Genomic DNA, 15,180 nt, shown 5'->3' with positions numbered 1-15,180 from the left:
TTTAGCAGACCTTCAGTGGACTACATGTCTGGTATATCTTGATGATATAATTGTTTTTGGAAAAACGTTTCAAGAACATTTGGGTCGTTTAGAGCAAGTTTTTAGGAAGTTACATGGGGCTAACTTAAAGATGAAGCCATCCAAATGCAATTTGTTTGCGAAACAGGTGTCTTATTTGGGGCATATAATTTCAGTCGATGGTGTAAAGGCTGATCCATCTAAGGTGGAAGCTGTAAGGGGGTGGCCAGTTCCTAGGAACCAGACTGAGGTGCGTGGTTTCTTGGGACTGGCCTCTTATTATCGTCATTTTATAAAGAGTTTTGCTGAAATTGCCCGTCCATTGCATCAATTGACTGAAAAAGGCAGGAAATTTCACTGGGGAGATGATTGTCAAAGAGCTTTTTTAGTACTCAAGTCATGTCTTACATCTGCTCCAGTTTTGGCCTATCCTGATCCCTTAAAACAATTTATTTTAGATACCGATGCTTCAGATGCTGGAATTGGTGCTGTATTATCCCAAGTAGAGGAAGGGATGGAGAGAGTAGTAGCCTATGCAAGTCGGGCCCTTACAAAGCAAGAACGCAAGTATGCGACCACCAAAAAGGAATTGTTGAGTATGGTGACTTTCACAAAATATTTCAAACATTATCTTTTGGGGGCAGAGTTTGTATTGCGGACCGATCACAATTCCCTGAGATGGTTGCATAATTTTCAAGGAATCGAAGGACAACTTGCTCGTTGGTTAGAACAGCTATCCAGTTTTCAGTACAAGATCGTTCACAGACCAGGCAAACAACATGCTAATGCAGATGCTTTATCTAGACTTCCTGCTCTGAATTCAGTTTCAGAAATGCCTGGTCAAGTGGGACAAACTGTTAATGGGGGGACATGTCCTGTTAGAGTGGTGCAGGTGTCTAGTTTAAGTGTAGGGGCACCACCTATAGAAAGTTTGGATGATGACTTGATTAGGCTGCAAAGGAAGGATAGGGAGTTGGGCCAATTATTGCACTGGCTGAGTAAGGCTCCCGAGGAGCGTGGGATGATAGGAGACCATCCGGAGTTTGCAGTAGTGTGCGATCAGCTTCAGGTGCAGGACCAGTTACTGGTGCGGATTCCGCCGCATAATTCTGATGCAGTTGGTAAAGTACAGGTGGTACTTCCAAAGTGTCTGGTCTCAAAAGTCTTAACAATGCTGCATAATATGGTAACGGGTGGTCATTTAGGTGTGCAAAAACTGCAGGGCAAGGTTAAAGATCGTTATTATTGGCCAGGGTGGTTTGCTGATGTGAGGAGATGGTGTAGTGAGTGTTTGGATTGTGCCTCACGCAAACTTCCAGCTCGAAATCCTCAAGCCCCCCTTTGTCCTTCAATTGTTTCTCGGCCCTATGAGCGTGTTGCTTTGGATATATCAGGTCCACTTCCTGAAACTATGGATAAAAACCATTATATCTTGGTGGTGGGGGATTACTTTTCGAAATGGACGGAGGCTTTTGCTTTGCCAAACCAAGAAGCTCGATCTGTGGCCAAAGTCTTTGTTGAAGAGTGGGTGTGCCGTTATGGTGTTCCTCGGAGTCTCCACTCTGATCAGGGACGGAATTTTGAGTCTCTTCTTTTTCAGGAAGTATGTCGTTTATTGGAGATTAATAAAACTCGTACATCACCTTATCACCCTCAGTCAGATGGGCTCGTTGAACGTTTTAATAGGACCCTGCTGGCCATGTTGTCTCTCTTTGTGGATGAGAACCAGAATAACTGGGACTCATTGTTGCCTTATGTCATGATGGCATATCGTAGCAGTGTACATGCAACCACTGGCTTTAATCCCTATAAAGTAATGTTTGGGAGAGAGATGGTATTGCCTGTAGATGTAATGTTGAACGTGAATTTGGAAGAAGCTTTTGATTCCCCAAATGAATATGTGCAACGCATGGCTGAGACTCTATCTACTGTGGTGGGAGCTGTACAGCAACATCAGTTACAGGCTTCTGCCAGACAAAAAAAATATTTTGATTTCCGGGCCCAGGTACAGTATTATGTGGAGGGGGAGCTTGTCTGGGTCCGGAATAAGGCCAGGAAAAAAGGGGTGTGTTTTAAGTTACAGAGAGCTTATAAGGGCCCTTTTAAAGTGTTGTACCAGATACAACCTATAAAGGGGGGCAAAACGGTAGTTGTTCATTACAATCGTTTAAAACCATGTGTGTCTCAATTTGTTTCAGAGAGGGTGGAGGGGAGTGTGGAGTCTGCGCAACCGCCACAACAGCAATTGGTGGATCAGCCGACCCTTCAAAGAGTGCCTCTGGGGGTATCTGAGAGACCACATCATACAGAGGGACAACTTGGCTCTGTAGGAGAGAAGGGTGCACTTCATCGAAATGATTTGTTGATGTCTCCAGTGCAGCAGTCAGAATCATCGTTGGAGTTGGCAGCTGAATCGGTAGATGATGGTGGACGAATGATGGAGGATGATATGGCCCCTTCTATAGAGACCTCTCGACCTGTACGACGTAGGAAGTTACCGACCTGGGCGAAAGATTATCATTTTGACTCGAGGACGAGTCCTCCTGAATTAGAGGGGGAATAGTGTAGAACGTTGTTATCCGGTGATTATGTGATTTGCTCTGATTGTATTCACCTGTTGCCACATCAAAGGACTCGTGAAAAGGAGGTGCATGAGATGTAGCAGTGGCTGTGAGGTGGGTGACTTGTGGGGTTACGTTTGGCTGTCTCTCGGGGACAATAGTTCCTCCGGAGATGAAGATAGTCAGTTAGTTAGACTCCGGTGTGTGTGAGTGAGTTGAGCTAGGAGGGAGGGGTTAACTATTAGAGTCACCATCACCTCGCGGGATTGTTGTTTGGCGTTTTTGCCCGACTGTCACGCTAACTTAAGGAGATGAATGAGGCTATAATTGGACTTGAGTGTTTCCCCCGCTTCTGAAGGTATATGGACTAGAAGTAACGGTGAACTTCCTCCCCGTCTCCGATTGGAATGATTTCCCCCTGACGGTCTGTCGTGACTGCTCTCTACCCCATGGCTGGGTCCTGTAAACCGGGGGAGAGGGAATTGTTTTAATTTATTCCTGTGTGTATGAGAGAATGAATGGTGAGAGTGTGTGAAGGGCGATCGGTATAAGGAAGGGGAGTCGGGGGGTATAGGGACGGAGTAACGCGTCTTAATTATGTGTGTAGTGTAGGTTGACCTGAGGTTTCCAATAGGGGGCACCATTGTATTAATCTATTGCATTTGAAGGTTCACTGTGTGTGTTTAGATGAATTGACGTGGGGATTGCGTGTCATCCCGTGCCTTTTTCCTCTGTCCCCATACTCACACCTGTGCCTTTATTTTAGAAGCTTTATAATTGTAATAAAAGAAGTGTTTTCTGTGGTACAATTATTGTGGAGTCTTATTTTTGACGGACATAGACTTAAATAAGGTTCATTACAGTATATTAGCTGAGCTTCGTTTTCTCACCTTTACCTTCTCTTTGTATTCTGGGATCACTTGAATACTCTGAACTTCTTACAGGTTTATTCAACTCAGATGCTTTGACTTTTGATATACAAGTATTCTTATATGCTTTGTATTATTATTTTTGAAATATATTTTAACAAGTTGATTACGGTTGAATATTCTAACCATTTGTACTAATCGAGCAAGATCCATCATGGATTGCGTTTAAAACTATATTAATTTTGGATTTGTATTTTCTATATTTGAAGCTGGTTTTAATGCTTAATAATCTGTTTGCAAGTGATGATTTGTTATGAGTTGTATTCTCATTTTCTATATTCTCTGAATAAATTTGCATACTAAAATACCACCTCACCGTCTGACCTGGATTGAAGTTTTTGCATCATTGTGTTATGTAAAAACGATACTGATTTTCAAATGAACCTCTTTTTATTTTATAGGCCTACATCTTTAATAAAAAAAAATACAATTTCTGTTTGAGGACAATTTGACCCCAGCAAAAACACATACACTCCATGTCAGCATCAGAAACAATACAATAAAATAAATAAAAATAAAACTTTAGCATTTCAAAATCTTAGATGGCCAGTGATTCACCATTTATGAATTATTTAAATATTGATGTCCAGGACACCATGAGTCCGGGGACTGTATTGTACACTGTGAGTTTATGAACGTTTAGCTTAAAATGTGTGATATGAATAAATAGTGCCATAAACATTTGCTGAGATTCTCAGTTGAATAAAGTAAAGGTTTAGACTGAAACTGTATTCCCTACATCACAACTTATTACGGCATTAAAAATATATCCTCATTACTATACTTTACTCCACCATTACTTTTATGTTGTATATCTACGGTTTAACACAAACAAAGAATGGTTTGTTATTAAGATTTTTAATATTATCATTCAATTTAAATAATCATTAAGCTTCACCTTGATGCTTTTTTGATATATTTCTAAGTATACTTCAAAGATAATTCAGACTGAGAAACCTTTTAACACATATTTAATAGTATCAACACAGATAATTACATTTTGTTACCACTAAGTTAACTACAGTACAGAATATGTGGTGTCACATCTCTATTTCCCTCTATAATATATTTTGCTCACATTATCTCTTTTGCAATGCATGTCAGTCCGCACAAACACTTGTGGCCCACAGTTGTATCACATATGATCGCAGTTGTCACATCAAACACATAATAAAGAATTTCCAGTTTTATATGCATTTAAAAAAGTAGAAAAAAAAAGTTTGGGCAGGTTGAAAGTGACACAATAATATAAAAACCTGCAGCACCAGAACAAATGAGGAAGTAAATTAGCCACTAGCTCGTACTGGCCAGGCAGGTGTGGCTCAGGTTACACAGATGAAAGAGATTACTCACGGGCTGTGTCATAAGGGCTTGTTGGGTATTTTTTCAGGAAGTTCTGTAACAACACTTAATTATAATAAGACCCCAGCAAATATACCAAAGAATTCAATAGAGTGACATGTACAGTATTACAGAGGGTGATGGGAAATAGAAGCTGCTGATTTGATTCGTTTTCTCAGGGCTGTGGTGGACACCTATGTAATGTTGATCGGTCTTGTTTGCTCAGGGCCGGTTTTACATCAGATTACATTTCACACATTTAACTTGTTTCTCTTTGCTCAGCAATCCAAACTGAGCATTGGCCAGAGAATCAACCAACTGCCAAAAGTCCTTGAATGCGACACCCTTCCCCTCTTCCACATTCAGGTCCGTCAGGAGTTTGTTGAGTCCTTCCTGGTCCCCTGCTGTCTGGAAGAGAATAAGGGGGTGTGGGAAACTTTCTGAAAAATTCTGATGATAATTTCTCATATTTATTTGAAGTGTGATTTTGGTCTGCCCTAGACAAAGTGGCATCAGTCCAACTAACAACATGTTCTAAAAGTTTTACGTTTTTGCCAAATTCTGAGAATGTTCTATGTCTGCTGGGAAGTAAACCATTTCTGATTATGGCAATGTAGCTTTTAGGTTGATATTATAATAGGTTTTGAGGGATTGAAATAAGTGGTGTAACGATTGGATTGTAGGTTCTGGCTTACCTTCACCATGGTGGGCAGCTCTTTGGAGATCATGCTCTGGAACTCCTGGGCTGTAAGCGAGTCAGCATTAGTAGGAGATGCTGAATGGAAGTTTGTGACCAAGGTGTTTATGGCCAATTCTAGATCTGTGTACTACAGAGTGAGAATAGTTTCAGACTCAAGCACAGCTAAAAAGAAACATCTCTCACTGACAGAAACCACCCTTCGACACATAACGGCGAGGCTTTGTTGCATTCCTCATGAAATCCTCCGTTTATCATCTGGGAGCTGTAGAGACCTGTTACTACCCCTATCTAGGCTACTCTTAGAATACATTCCTGTGCTGGACTGTTTAGCATGACTGACATCTACGTTGGGCGTTGGTCAGAGAAAAACAACGAAAAAAGCTAAATAAAAAGTAAAATCTTTTATTTTTATTTTTTATTTTATTTTTATTTTTGGTCTTGCACGACTTCCATAAGTCCACATTGACCAAATTAAGAATACAAATAAGTCGTTTTCTGCATTTACAATATTGAAGGGAAATTATGACGAAAAAATCAAATATATTGGTGAAATATAGCTACAAGTGGATCTTGTAAGTACACGAATCGAAAACATAAACTATAAAAAATGAAACAAAAATAAAAGCTTACCTGTGTGGCCATTGGGCTTGTCTCGTCCCATGCGGAAACTAGAGCAGGTGAAGCGAAGTGACGGTATTTCATCACCTGACCAGCAGTGCCTCGCGCCTCCGACCCGCCCACTCTTCACGTGCACGCGGGTGCTGTCCTCACGTTTATAGTATTGAGAGTTTATAAAGGAATATGTCGTGTACGGAATGTGTTAATTTGCGAAACAGACAGAGATTGATTGGTATTTCTTAGTTTAATGTAAAAAAGGGGGAGGGTGGGGAAGAGATGAAAATAGTTTGAATTTTACGGTTAAGAAAATGCAGCCCATACTCAACATTCCTCCGACATCCATGTCCATGTAAACACAGTGTAACCAGGCCAACAGCATTCTGACAGATGTGATGAGATTACATGAGATAACATTTGAACATTTTTTGTAGTTTTCATCAAAAAACACACCTAGCCTGCTCCCACTGGTGTAACATTACAGATTTATAGTCAACACCAAAGAATCTGTGAAAGCATGCAGCTTTGACCTTTAACTCAGTTATTAACCTCGACATTTTGATGTTGTTGATCCATATAGAATGATCCTGATCAGAAATACTGAAACAGACATGCATACATTTTGTTTTAAGACAAGGTTAATACTGCTAGTTTGAAAGATGCCCTGTGCATCTGTTTAACTCATATGTGACTAAGATGAACGCCTGATCATTACTCTTCCTCTCTATGCTCTGGCCAGGTTAAGGTGATGTATGATCTCCCATAAACTGGCTTGCTCCTCATCACTGGAGTCTCTGAAACTCACACATGTAAGTATATTTATGTGCAGAACTTCTCTGTACATTTTCCAAATGGCAATATAAAAGCTAATCAGAATAATGATCTAACTGAAATGAATTTGTTCACTTGAGCTGTATGTAATGTATGCAAAATCTTCCATTGTTCTTCCATGAACATAATTCTGTCCCTTTAGTATACATAATATGCCCTTGACACGTTGAAAAGAATATGCCAGGTTAAATACAAGCTGCTGATTCCACAAACTAGTCTGTTTCGTCCTTGTTGAAAAAAGTGTGCTTACAGTGACAGTGCCTTTGTTGGTATTACTTCCACAGATGTTGTCGATAGAGCTTAACTTGTATTCATTCCAAAAATGTTTTTTAAAGTGTCTATCATTGTTCTGTCGTGTGTTATACAGCTCTTGGTCCTCGTGGAATGTGAGGGTGCATACAGATACAGATACTTTCCCACAGACCATGCACAATTCTTTACCAATATCCAGGAGCCTGGCTATGATGGCATCACATGGTAGGCTGCAAAAAGATGAGGAAGTGTGTGTATTCATTTACTTTCCCCCATGACTTTTCATTTAATTATTAGTTAAAACCACATTTCTGAGGAGAAATTGAAATATTCACTGAGAAAGTGTTTTAAAATGTTACTTTTAGATAATACCTAACAGCATTTATTTGAAATATATTATTTTATAACAATGTAAAATATTTTACTTATGATCAATTTAATTTGTCCTTGCTGAATAAATGTACATTTATGAATCTTTTGAATGAATGAATCTTTTGTTTTCTTAGTTTCTCTCTTTCAGGATGATACCTGCCACACCCAAACCTCAGTAAACGTTTGACGTAGCCTCCAGCAATCACAAAAAAAAAAAAACAGCGAAGCCATAAAAAAGACGTTTGATTGGAGGGAAGACAAAAGCCAGACATATAACCAAATGAAAGTTAAATGTTTGCATATATCTATTGTTTTTGCTATCACTGAGTTACGATAACTAGTGCAGTTGTACAATATAAAAAAATACATAAAAAATAAAAAAGCTAAAAAATAAAATAATTTTTATTTATTTAAACAACAGTAGTTGAATTCTAGTTAAGGTTTCAGTGTAATTATCTTAAATACACTTTGAGTTAACAGACATCATTATCACATTAGTGAATTTGTATTAGTATTTGTGGTTGTGGCTGTCGTACGGCACATCTGTTGTTCCAGTCTTGACCACTAGGAGGCACTGTAAAACAAGACACCTAGACTGACGGCACAAATGTTTTTTGTACAAATGTCTAATGGTAATTGTAGTCTTACCAATAAGCAGGTATCTCGTGTCGTCTGACGCCAAAGGCTTCATGAGACATTTCTTGCTAAGCACAGTGATGTTTCCTTTTTGCAGGATGTCAAATGAGGCTGCAATGTCCCTAAAGATATCTGTGGCATAACCAGATCCATTCACTTGTATTGCAACCACTACAGGAGCTGGAGCAGAATTTTTTCTTTAATTAAAATGGTAATATATATATATATATATATATATATATATATATATATATATATATATATATATATATATATATATACACAGTACAGACCAAAAGTTTGGACACACCTTCTCATTCAAAGAGTTCTCTTTATTTCATGACTATGAAAATTGTAGAGTCACACTGAAGGCATCAAGGGCTATTTGACCAAGAAGGAGAGTGATGGCGTGCTGCGCCAGATGACCTGGCCTCCACAGTCACCGGACCTGAACCCAATCGAGATGGTTTAGGGGTGAGCTGGACCGCAGACAGAAGGCAAAAGGGCCAACAAGTGCTAAGCATCTCTCGGGGAACTCCTTCAAGACTGTTGGAAGACCATTTCAGGTGACTACCTCTTGAAGTTCATCAAGAGAATGCCAAGAGTGTGCAAAGCAGTAATCAAAGCAAAAGGTGGCTACTTTGAAGAACCTAGAATATGACATATTTTCATTTGTTTCACACTTTTTTGTCATGTATATAATTCCATATATAATTCCACATGTGTTAATTCATAGTTTTGATGCCTTCAGTGTGACTCTACAATTTTCATAGTCATGAAAATAAAGAAAACACTTTGAATGAGAAGGTGTGTCCAAACTTTTGGTCTGCACTGTATATGGTAGAACATGCTAGATGGATAGCAAATATATAGAAATTAAACAAATCATTGACATATTACTATTTTAATGTAAAAATGTTGCAAACATTCAATTTTTGGTGTCACTGTTTTAGTGAAGATTACTACAGCAGTTTGACCTTCTGACACGTTGTCTCTCTGAGTGTGAAGCACTTTTCCTGTTCTCTGGTAGTTGTTGACCTTTCCCTTTTGAACGTTTTCTCATCTTTCCTTGTTAATCTCTCCTCTCTCAGTTCTGGGTCCTCCTCCACATTTTTGGACCTCTCAGCCTATTTCGGCTCTGTTTCACTTATCTAAATTTTCTAAATGAACATTCCTTCCTTTCTTCCTTCCCGTTGACCCTTCACCCCACACCATCTATCTGCTAACGGACACATGCACACATCATTTAAGTCTACACTTACAGGGCCCGATGTAGGTGAGAGTTTCTCTGTGGCTGAGGGGAAGTACAACTGCTTCGTCCTGTCTGGAGCACTTCCTGTCCAGCTCAGTAAACTGATCAGTTATGTAGATGTCTTCAAAGGTATCATTATGAAGCTACTGATTTTTGTACAGAATGGCCCTGTTCACAAATGCATAAAAAACATGACTTTTTCACAATAGAGCTGTTTGGCCATTATGTCAATCTGTAGGCCAACCTTGAGGAGTAAAACTGTACTGAATATATTAACTAAATATATTAACAGTAATATTTATTATCATTATTATTATGGATTTTTTTACAAGTTTCCTAAACAGAAGGAAAGAACCAATGGCTCAAAAATCCTTATTCTCTTCCACTTTTTTATATTATGTTAATATTAATGTTTTGAATAATTTTGTCCCAGCTCCTCCATGATCTCCCGAGAAGCATCTTGCATGGACTGACTGTTGTTTAGAAACAGGTCAAAGTTGTTGGAGGTTTCCTTTTTATATTACTTCGATTAAAGGCTGCATTGGTTGCTAGGGGTAACAACAACAAAATGGCAATAACTAAACAATAAGCTTAGAAAAGTCCATTAAATCAAACAATAAGCATTAATTAAAAAACAACATACGTGCAAATAATAATTTTAGTAATGACATGCAGTTTTCAATTCATTATTCAGACGCGCATTACGCTGAACTGCAGAGTACTGCTCCATAACGCCGTAATCAATTATTTTAATGCTGATTCTGTAGCTATAGAGTTCATGTTTACATTTGCTGTCAGATCACGATCATCTTGTTGAGGAATGTGCAAGATACGTACACATGCGAACACGATCACCCCTCTTCATACTGTAACATTTAGGGTACTTAAATGTGACAAACTGTTCCCACAGGAGCAAATATCATCATTAAACTATCGAGCATGGAGATGAAGAGTACTTAAGTCACAGGAAAGGCAGAATAGACATAATATACCAAATATAATAAAACCAAACCACTGTGACGCAGAAAATAAACAGGATACTGTAAATTACAGTGAGAAATCATTGCGTTGTGACTATAAGGTTTCCTATAAGAGTGTAATGATAGGGCTTTCAAGGGAATAATCATATACCAGAGATGCACAGTGTGCGAGACCACAGAGAGACTGAAATCCATCCAGGAGGCGGTGGAGGACTGAAAACACAGAGAGCAGCTCTATGCAGTTCTCACGGGGCTCATCAGCAATAGCCTAGTGCACTTCTGATATGGCACACCCAGCTTGTCACTACACACATCACCAATATTCGCTGAAAAGCAAACACAGGGACTTCAAACAGGCATAAACTTCCAACCTCAGTAAATAAATGAAAGACCATAGGCAGGTTTGCCCAGACAATTTCATTACTGGAAGTCTGACCGATTGATTCACTCACCGACATGCCGCACAGATTCCGTCAGAGCTCTGATGAAGTTTTGTGCTCGGCCTGTCACTGAGTATGCTTTCCTCACCATCTGTTTTTTTCTTATTCAGGGCCGCTAAACAAAGATGTTTTCAGGATTTCGAAACAGACATATGTACAACACTGCTGTAATTTTCAAGTAAAACAGAAGACCTTGATTACCTAATCCCATGGATTTTAAAAGATTTAGAATTAAATTGGAAAGAAAATAGATCTATTTGTGTATCTAAATATCTGATATTTATTTAATATACTGAATTATATTGATTTCTAGACTATCCCTTTAAGTTATTATGATGTGAATTTCAGAATAATTCCTCTACTCCGTTTGAGCAGATGTTGGTGTTTTTAAAAGAGGTGTGTTGTTGATATCTTGAACATGATGTTGACTGATGGCAAGTTCTGCACCGCAGATCACACTGTCTGGGCCTTGGATAACCAAGGTACAGATGATGAAAAGAAGGGGAAAGGTTTACCCCTAACTGAAAACAAAGTCATTTTAAGGGTATTCTATAGTCTTTGTTCTTTGTTGGGGAAATCATGGCCTAGTGGTTATAGAGTTTGATTCCTAACCCTAAGGTTGTGGGTTTGAGTCTTGGGCCGGCAATACCACGACTGAGATGTCCTTGAGCAAGGCACCGAACCCCAAACTGCTCCCCGGGCTCTGCAGCATAAATGGCTGCCCACTGTTCTGGGTGTGTGTTCATGGTATGTGTGTTCACTGATGTGTGTGTGTTTGTGTGCACACATTGGATGGGTTAAATGCAGAGCATGGATTCTGAGTATGGATCACCATACTTGGCTGTATGTCACGTCACTTTTTAACTAAATTACCCCACTCAAGTGTGTTAATGTTACATTTTTAGAAAATATATCAATCTACAAAAGTATCTGTAGTGCATATCAGTTGTGACTTTTTGTGAATTTGCAGGTTTGGAGCAGGTTTGTAAGCATATTCTGCCACCTGGGGTCCATAAGTTCCTGTTGGGGCCACTGTCAGAGTTTCCTGTGGTTCGACATCTCACAGGCGCTGTATTTGGAGCTCTGAGTGCTAAATCTGCTGTACACTAGGGTTAGATTGTAGATCATCTTTTTAAAAATTGTGAAAGTTAAAAAAAAAAAAAAAAATTTCGAAATGGTTTTGAAAGCGTTTTATGCTCTCCAAAATTATTTTTATTTCGTAAAAAAAAAATTGTGTTTTTTATTTTGATATATTTTAAAATGTAATTTTTTCTTGCAATGCCATAACAAGATTTTCAGTAGCCATTACTCCAGTCTTCAAAGAGTCACATGATCCTGTATAATTAATTATTTATTAATTCTAATATTATTAATAATATTATTATGGATGTTGAAAACTGTGCTGGTTAATTGTTATTATTATTATTATTATTATTATTCATTTTTATTTTTTTATTTTTTTTTTGGAAACGTGATACATCTTGTCAGGATTCTTTGATAGAAAGTTCAAAAGAACAGCATTCAATCATTTTTAACTTTATAAATGTTTTCACTGTCATTTTGATTAATTTAATAAGTCCTTACCGAATAAAAGTACATTTTTGAATGGTAGTGTATATAAATTATTTAATTATATAACTAACATTATATTATAATCAGAAAACTAACATGGGATGCTGATCTTGTCTTAGTGTGTTTTTAAGGACAGATTTTCGGACTTGCATGCAAAATATCATGCAAAATATTTCCATGACAACAGTACATCTTGTTTTTGTTGGATGTGTGTTTGTGGGTAAGTACACTGCAGAAAGTAAACCAATTGACCCTTATAATGGTGCCATCTATTATGTAATTTTGTCGTTAAATTTATTTTATTTATTTTTATATATTTTTTGTTGTAGACGTATTCTGCTTCAAGCATATACATATGTGTTTTTAACTCATGGTTATCTTTGCTGTATTGTCTGTTTATGCAGGTCTATGTACTTTTGGAAGCATGTTTTCTTCACTGTTCCGCTGCTCCGTTCTCCTGATGTTTCTTATGATTGGTTTGCAAGGACAGACATTCTTGATGGTTTATGTGCTGCATGGACTTTACCAATGTAAACATCCTAGGAATATTAAATATACAGCCAGGAATATTAAACTCTTTGACAATGGCAATACAAAGCACAGATATCAGACCCCATTGCAAACATCCAGTGTAATGTGCAGGATGTGGCCTCCTCCAAGGGCTGTAACATAGACCTGCAGATCACACACTGCAAGGTGATGTGGAGAATGCTGACAGAGCCTCATAGTGGTGAGTCCTGACACTAATGTTCATTTTGTCTATTTTTGTAATATAATCTTAGTACTCCGTTAAATTTCCTTTTTAGTTTCGAACCTATTTTTTGTGTAGTCAAGTTTTAGTTAACTGAAAGTCTGGGAATATTAGTCTAGTAGTATGGGAGACTGGGGGCGATTGTAAAATTCTTTACATTTTCCTTAATAACTTACAAAATACTTAAAATACACTAGTCATCTTTTGATACAAGAAACAAATATAGGTTTATTAATTAATAATACAACTGATATGTTTTCATTAATAATGACAAGACTATAATATTAAATTAAATGCAACAAGGAAACTGAATTGCCAACAAGGGGGCAATTGTAACACTGAAAAATCATATTAACCCATATAAGTTATATTAATATTAACCCATGTAGCCATATTAATCTAAAAAAAAAAAAACCTACTTCAAAGTAGCTCCTACCTCACTTTACTGCTGTAGTATATATATATATGTGTGTGTGTGTGTTTCAAATTGTTTTGGATAAAAGTCTTTATCTATTATTGCAAAACACTAGGCAACTATTCTAGTGGTAACTAGATTTAAATGATGTAAATATATTTAAATGTAATATTCTATTTAATATATTTTACTCAAGTATTTTAATCAGCTGATGAGTCAAGAACAGTCTTTAACCAAACTTTAATGACATGGTACAATACCGATATATTAACAGAAAAACTAATATTCATTTTCTTTATTTTTTAAATAATAAAACAAAAAACACATTGTTTGATGTGTAACACTAATAATTTTTAAATGTAGTTTTACATTTAAATATGCTCATTTTCTGACAGAAAAATATGTCAACACAGACAAACAAGATGATTACACTGGGCCATGTGGCTCGGGGGCAATTGTATTTGTAGTAAAATATTACAATTGCCCCTGATGTTGCAGCCATGATAAAATCTTGTAGGCCTATGCTAGCTAGCCACGCCTATATTAGCATAGGTTGTTCATGTTCATTTTTTATCAATAACCTTACAATGTGTTTAAGTTTAAATTCGCAGTCATATAATATTTAGACAGAAGACGAAAAATACTGTTCATCCAGAAAGTAACTTTCATACCTCTGAATCAGTATTTTATTGAAAACTTCTACAGAGGTGAAATGATTGTGCTCCTTTTTCACAGGCAGAGAGAGAATACTGAACATGTGGAGTCTGCATATAGTGGAGATTCATTTTTAGATTTATTACAGTTCTTCACTGAGAAGGTTTAATCACAGCAAAAGGTTCAGCAAAACCTCTCATTATTAATGTAGAAGAATACAAATCTAAAGTTTGTGTGTTTTAAAAAAACATTTTTTCTTATTGTTGGTTTTGAAGAAATTGGAGCAGCAGTCAGTGTTTGGAGTGGATATCCTCCTGGATTTCTCTAAGGAGCTTAGCCGTGTGTTTCAGGAGAAAACAATTCACTTTCATCACTGTTTTCATCACTCCTTCCATTAGCGTTGTTTTGCTATATGTGCCCTACTGCCCTCAGGGGATGATGTACATATAAATGTGCACTTTTGTACAAGGGTACAGTTCACTTTTTTTTTCTTCTGACAGTGTATTTCCTGGATTGTTCAAATTATACAATATATTGTAAGCAATAATGTAAATAAGATTGTTGTATGTAATTTTGTATAGAAAATGTCAATAAAATATAGTGGAAATAATATTAAGACCCTGCGAGTTTCATTTCTGGCTCTGTTTGTGTGTGTTCTGCTTGCCATTGATAGAATCCTGTACAACATCCTTGACGTCATCTGAGTACCACATACACCACATACTAGTAAGGCCACATACACACTTGCATATATGCTTGAGCAATGTTTTGCTTCAGGATTAAAAGCATTGACATACCCATGCGAATTAAACTGTTTGTACATTCATTTGATGTATATTTTCTTTTTTCATCTCTCTATCT

At 37.4% G+C, this 15,180-nt stretch overlaps 1 protein-coding gene and 1 long non-coding RNA gene across 2 annotated transcripts; one reads left to right on the top strand and one right to left on the bottom strand.

Moving 5' to 3' along the window:
• Positions 1-4,462: 4,462 nt before the first annotated feature.
• LOC132103654 (protein S100-A12-like) lies at positions 4,463-6,316 on the bottom strand. Its single transcript, XM_059508745.1, has 3 exons — positions 6,180-6,316; positions 5,545-5,676; positions 4,463-5,257 (listed from the first exon to the last, which is right to left on the bottom strand). The coding sequence occupies exons 1-3, from the start codon at positions 6,249-6,251 to the stop codon at positions 5,084-5,086; spliced, it is 378 nt and encodes a 125-aa protein (XP_059364728.1). The 5' UTR covers positions 6,252-6,316; the 3' UTR covers positions 4,463-5,083.
• Positions 6,217-7,406, top strand: LOC132103655 (uncharacterized). Its single transcript, XR_009423429.1, has 3 exons — positions 6,217-6,307; positions 6,904-6,973; positions 7,363-7,406. It is a non-coding gene; the product is annotated as an uncharacterized LOC132103655 (long non-coding RNA).
• Positions 7,407-15,180: the final 7,774 nt, after the last annotated feature.

This window comes from Carassius carassius, chromosome 24 (genome assembly GCF_963082965.1).
Source record: "Carassius carassius chromosome 24, fCarCar2.1, whole genome shotgun sequence".
NCBI lineage: Eukaryota > Metazoa > Chordata > Actinopteri > Cypriniformes > Cyprinidae > Carassius > Carassius carassius.
The sequence above is the reverse complement of the archived record's forward strand: the minus strand, read 5'-3'. Positions and strand labels throughout refer to the sequence as shown.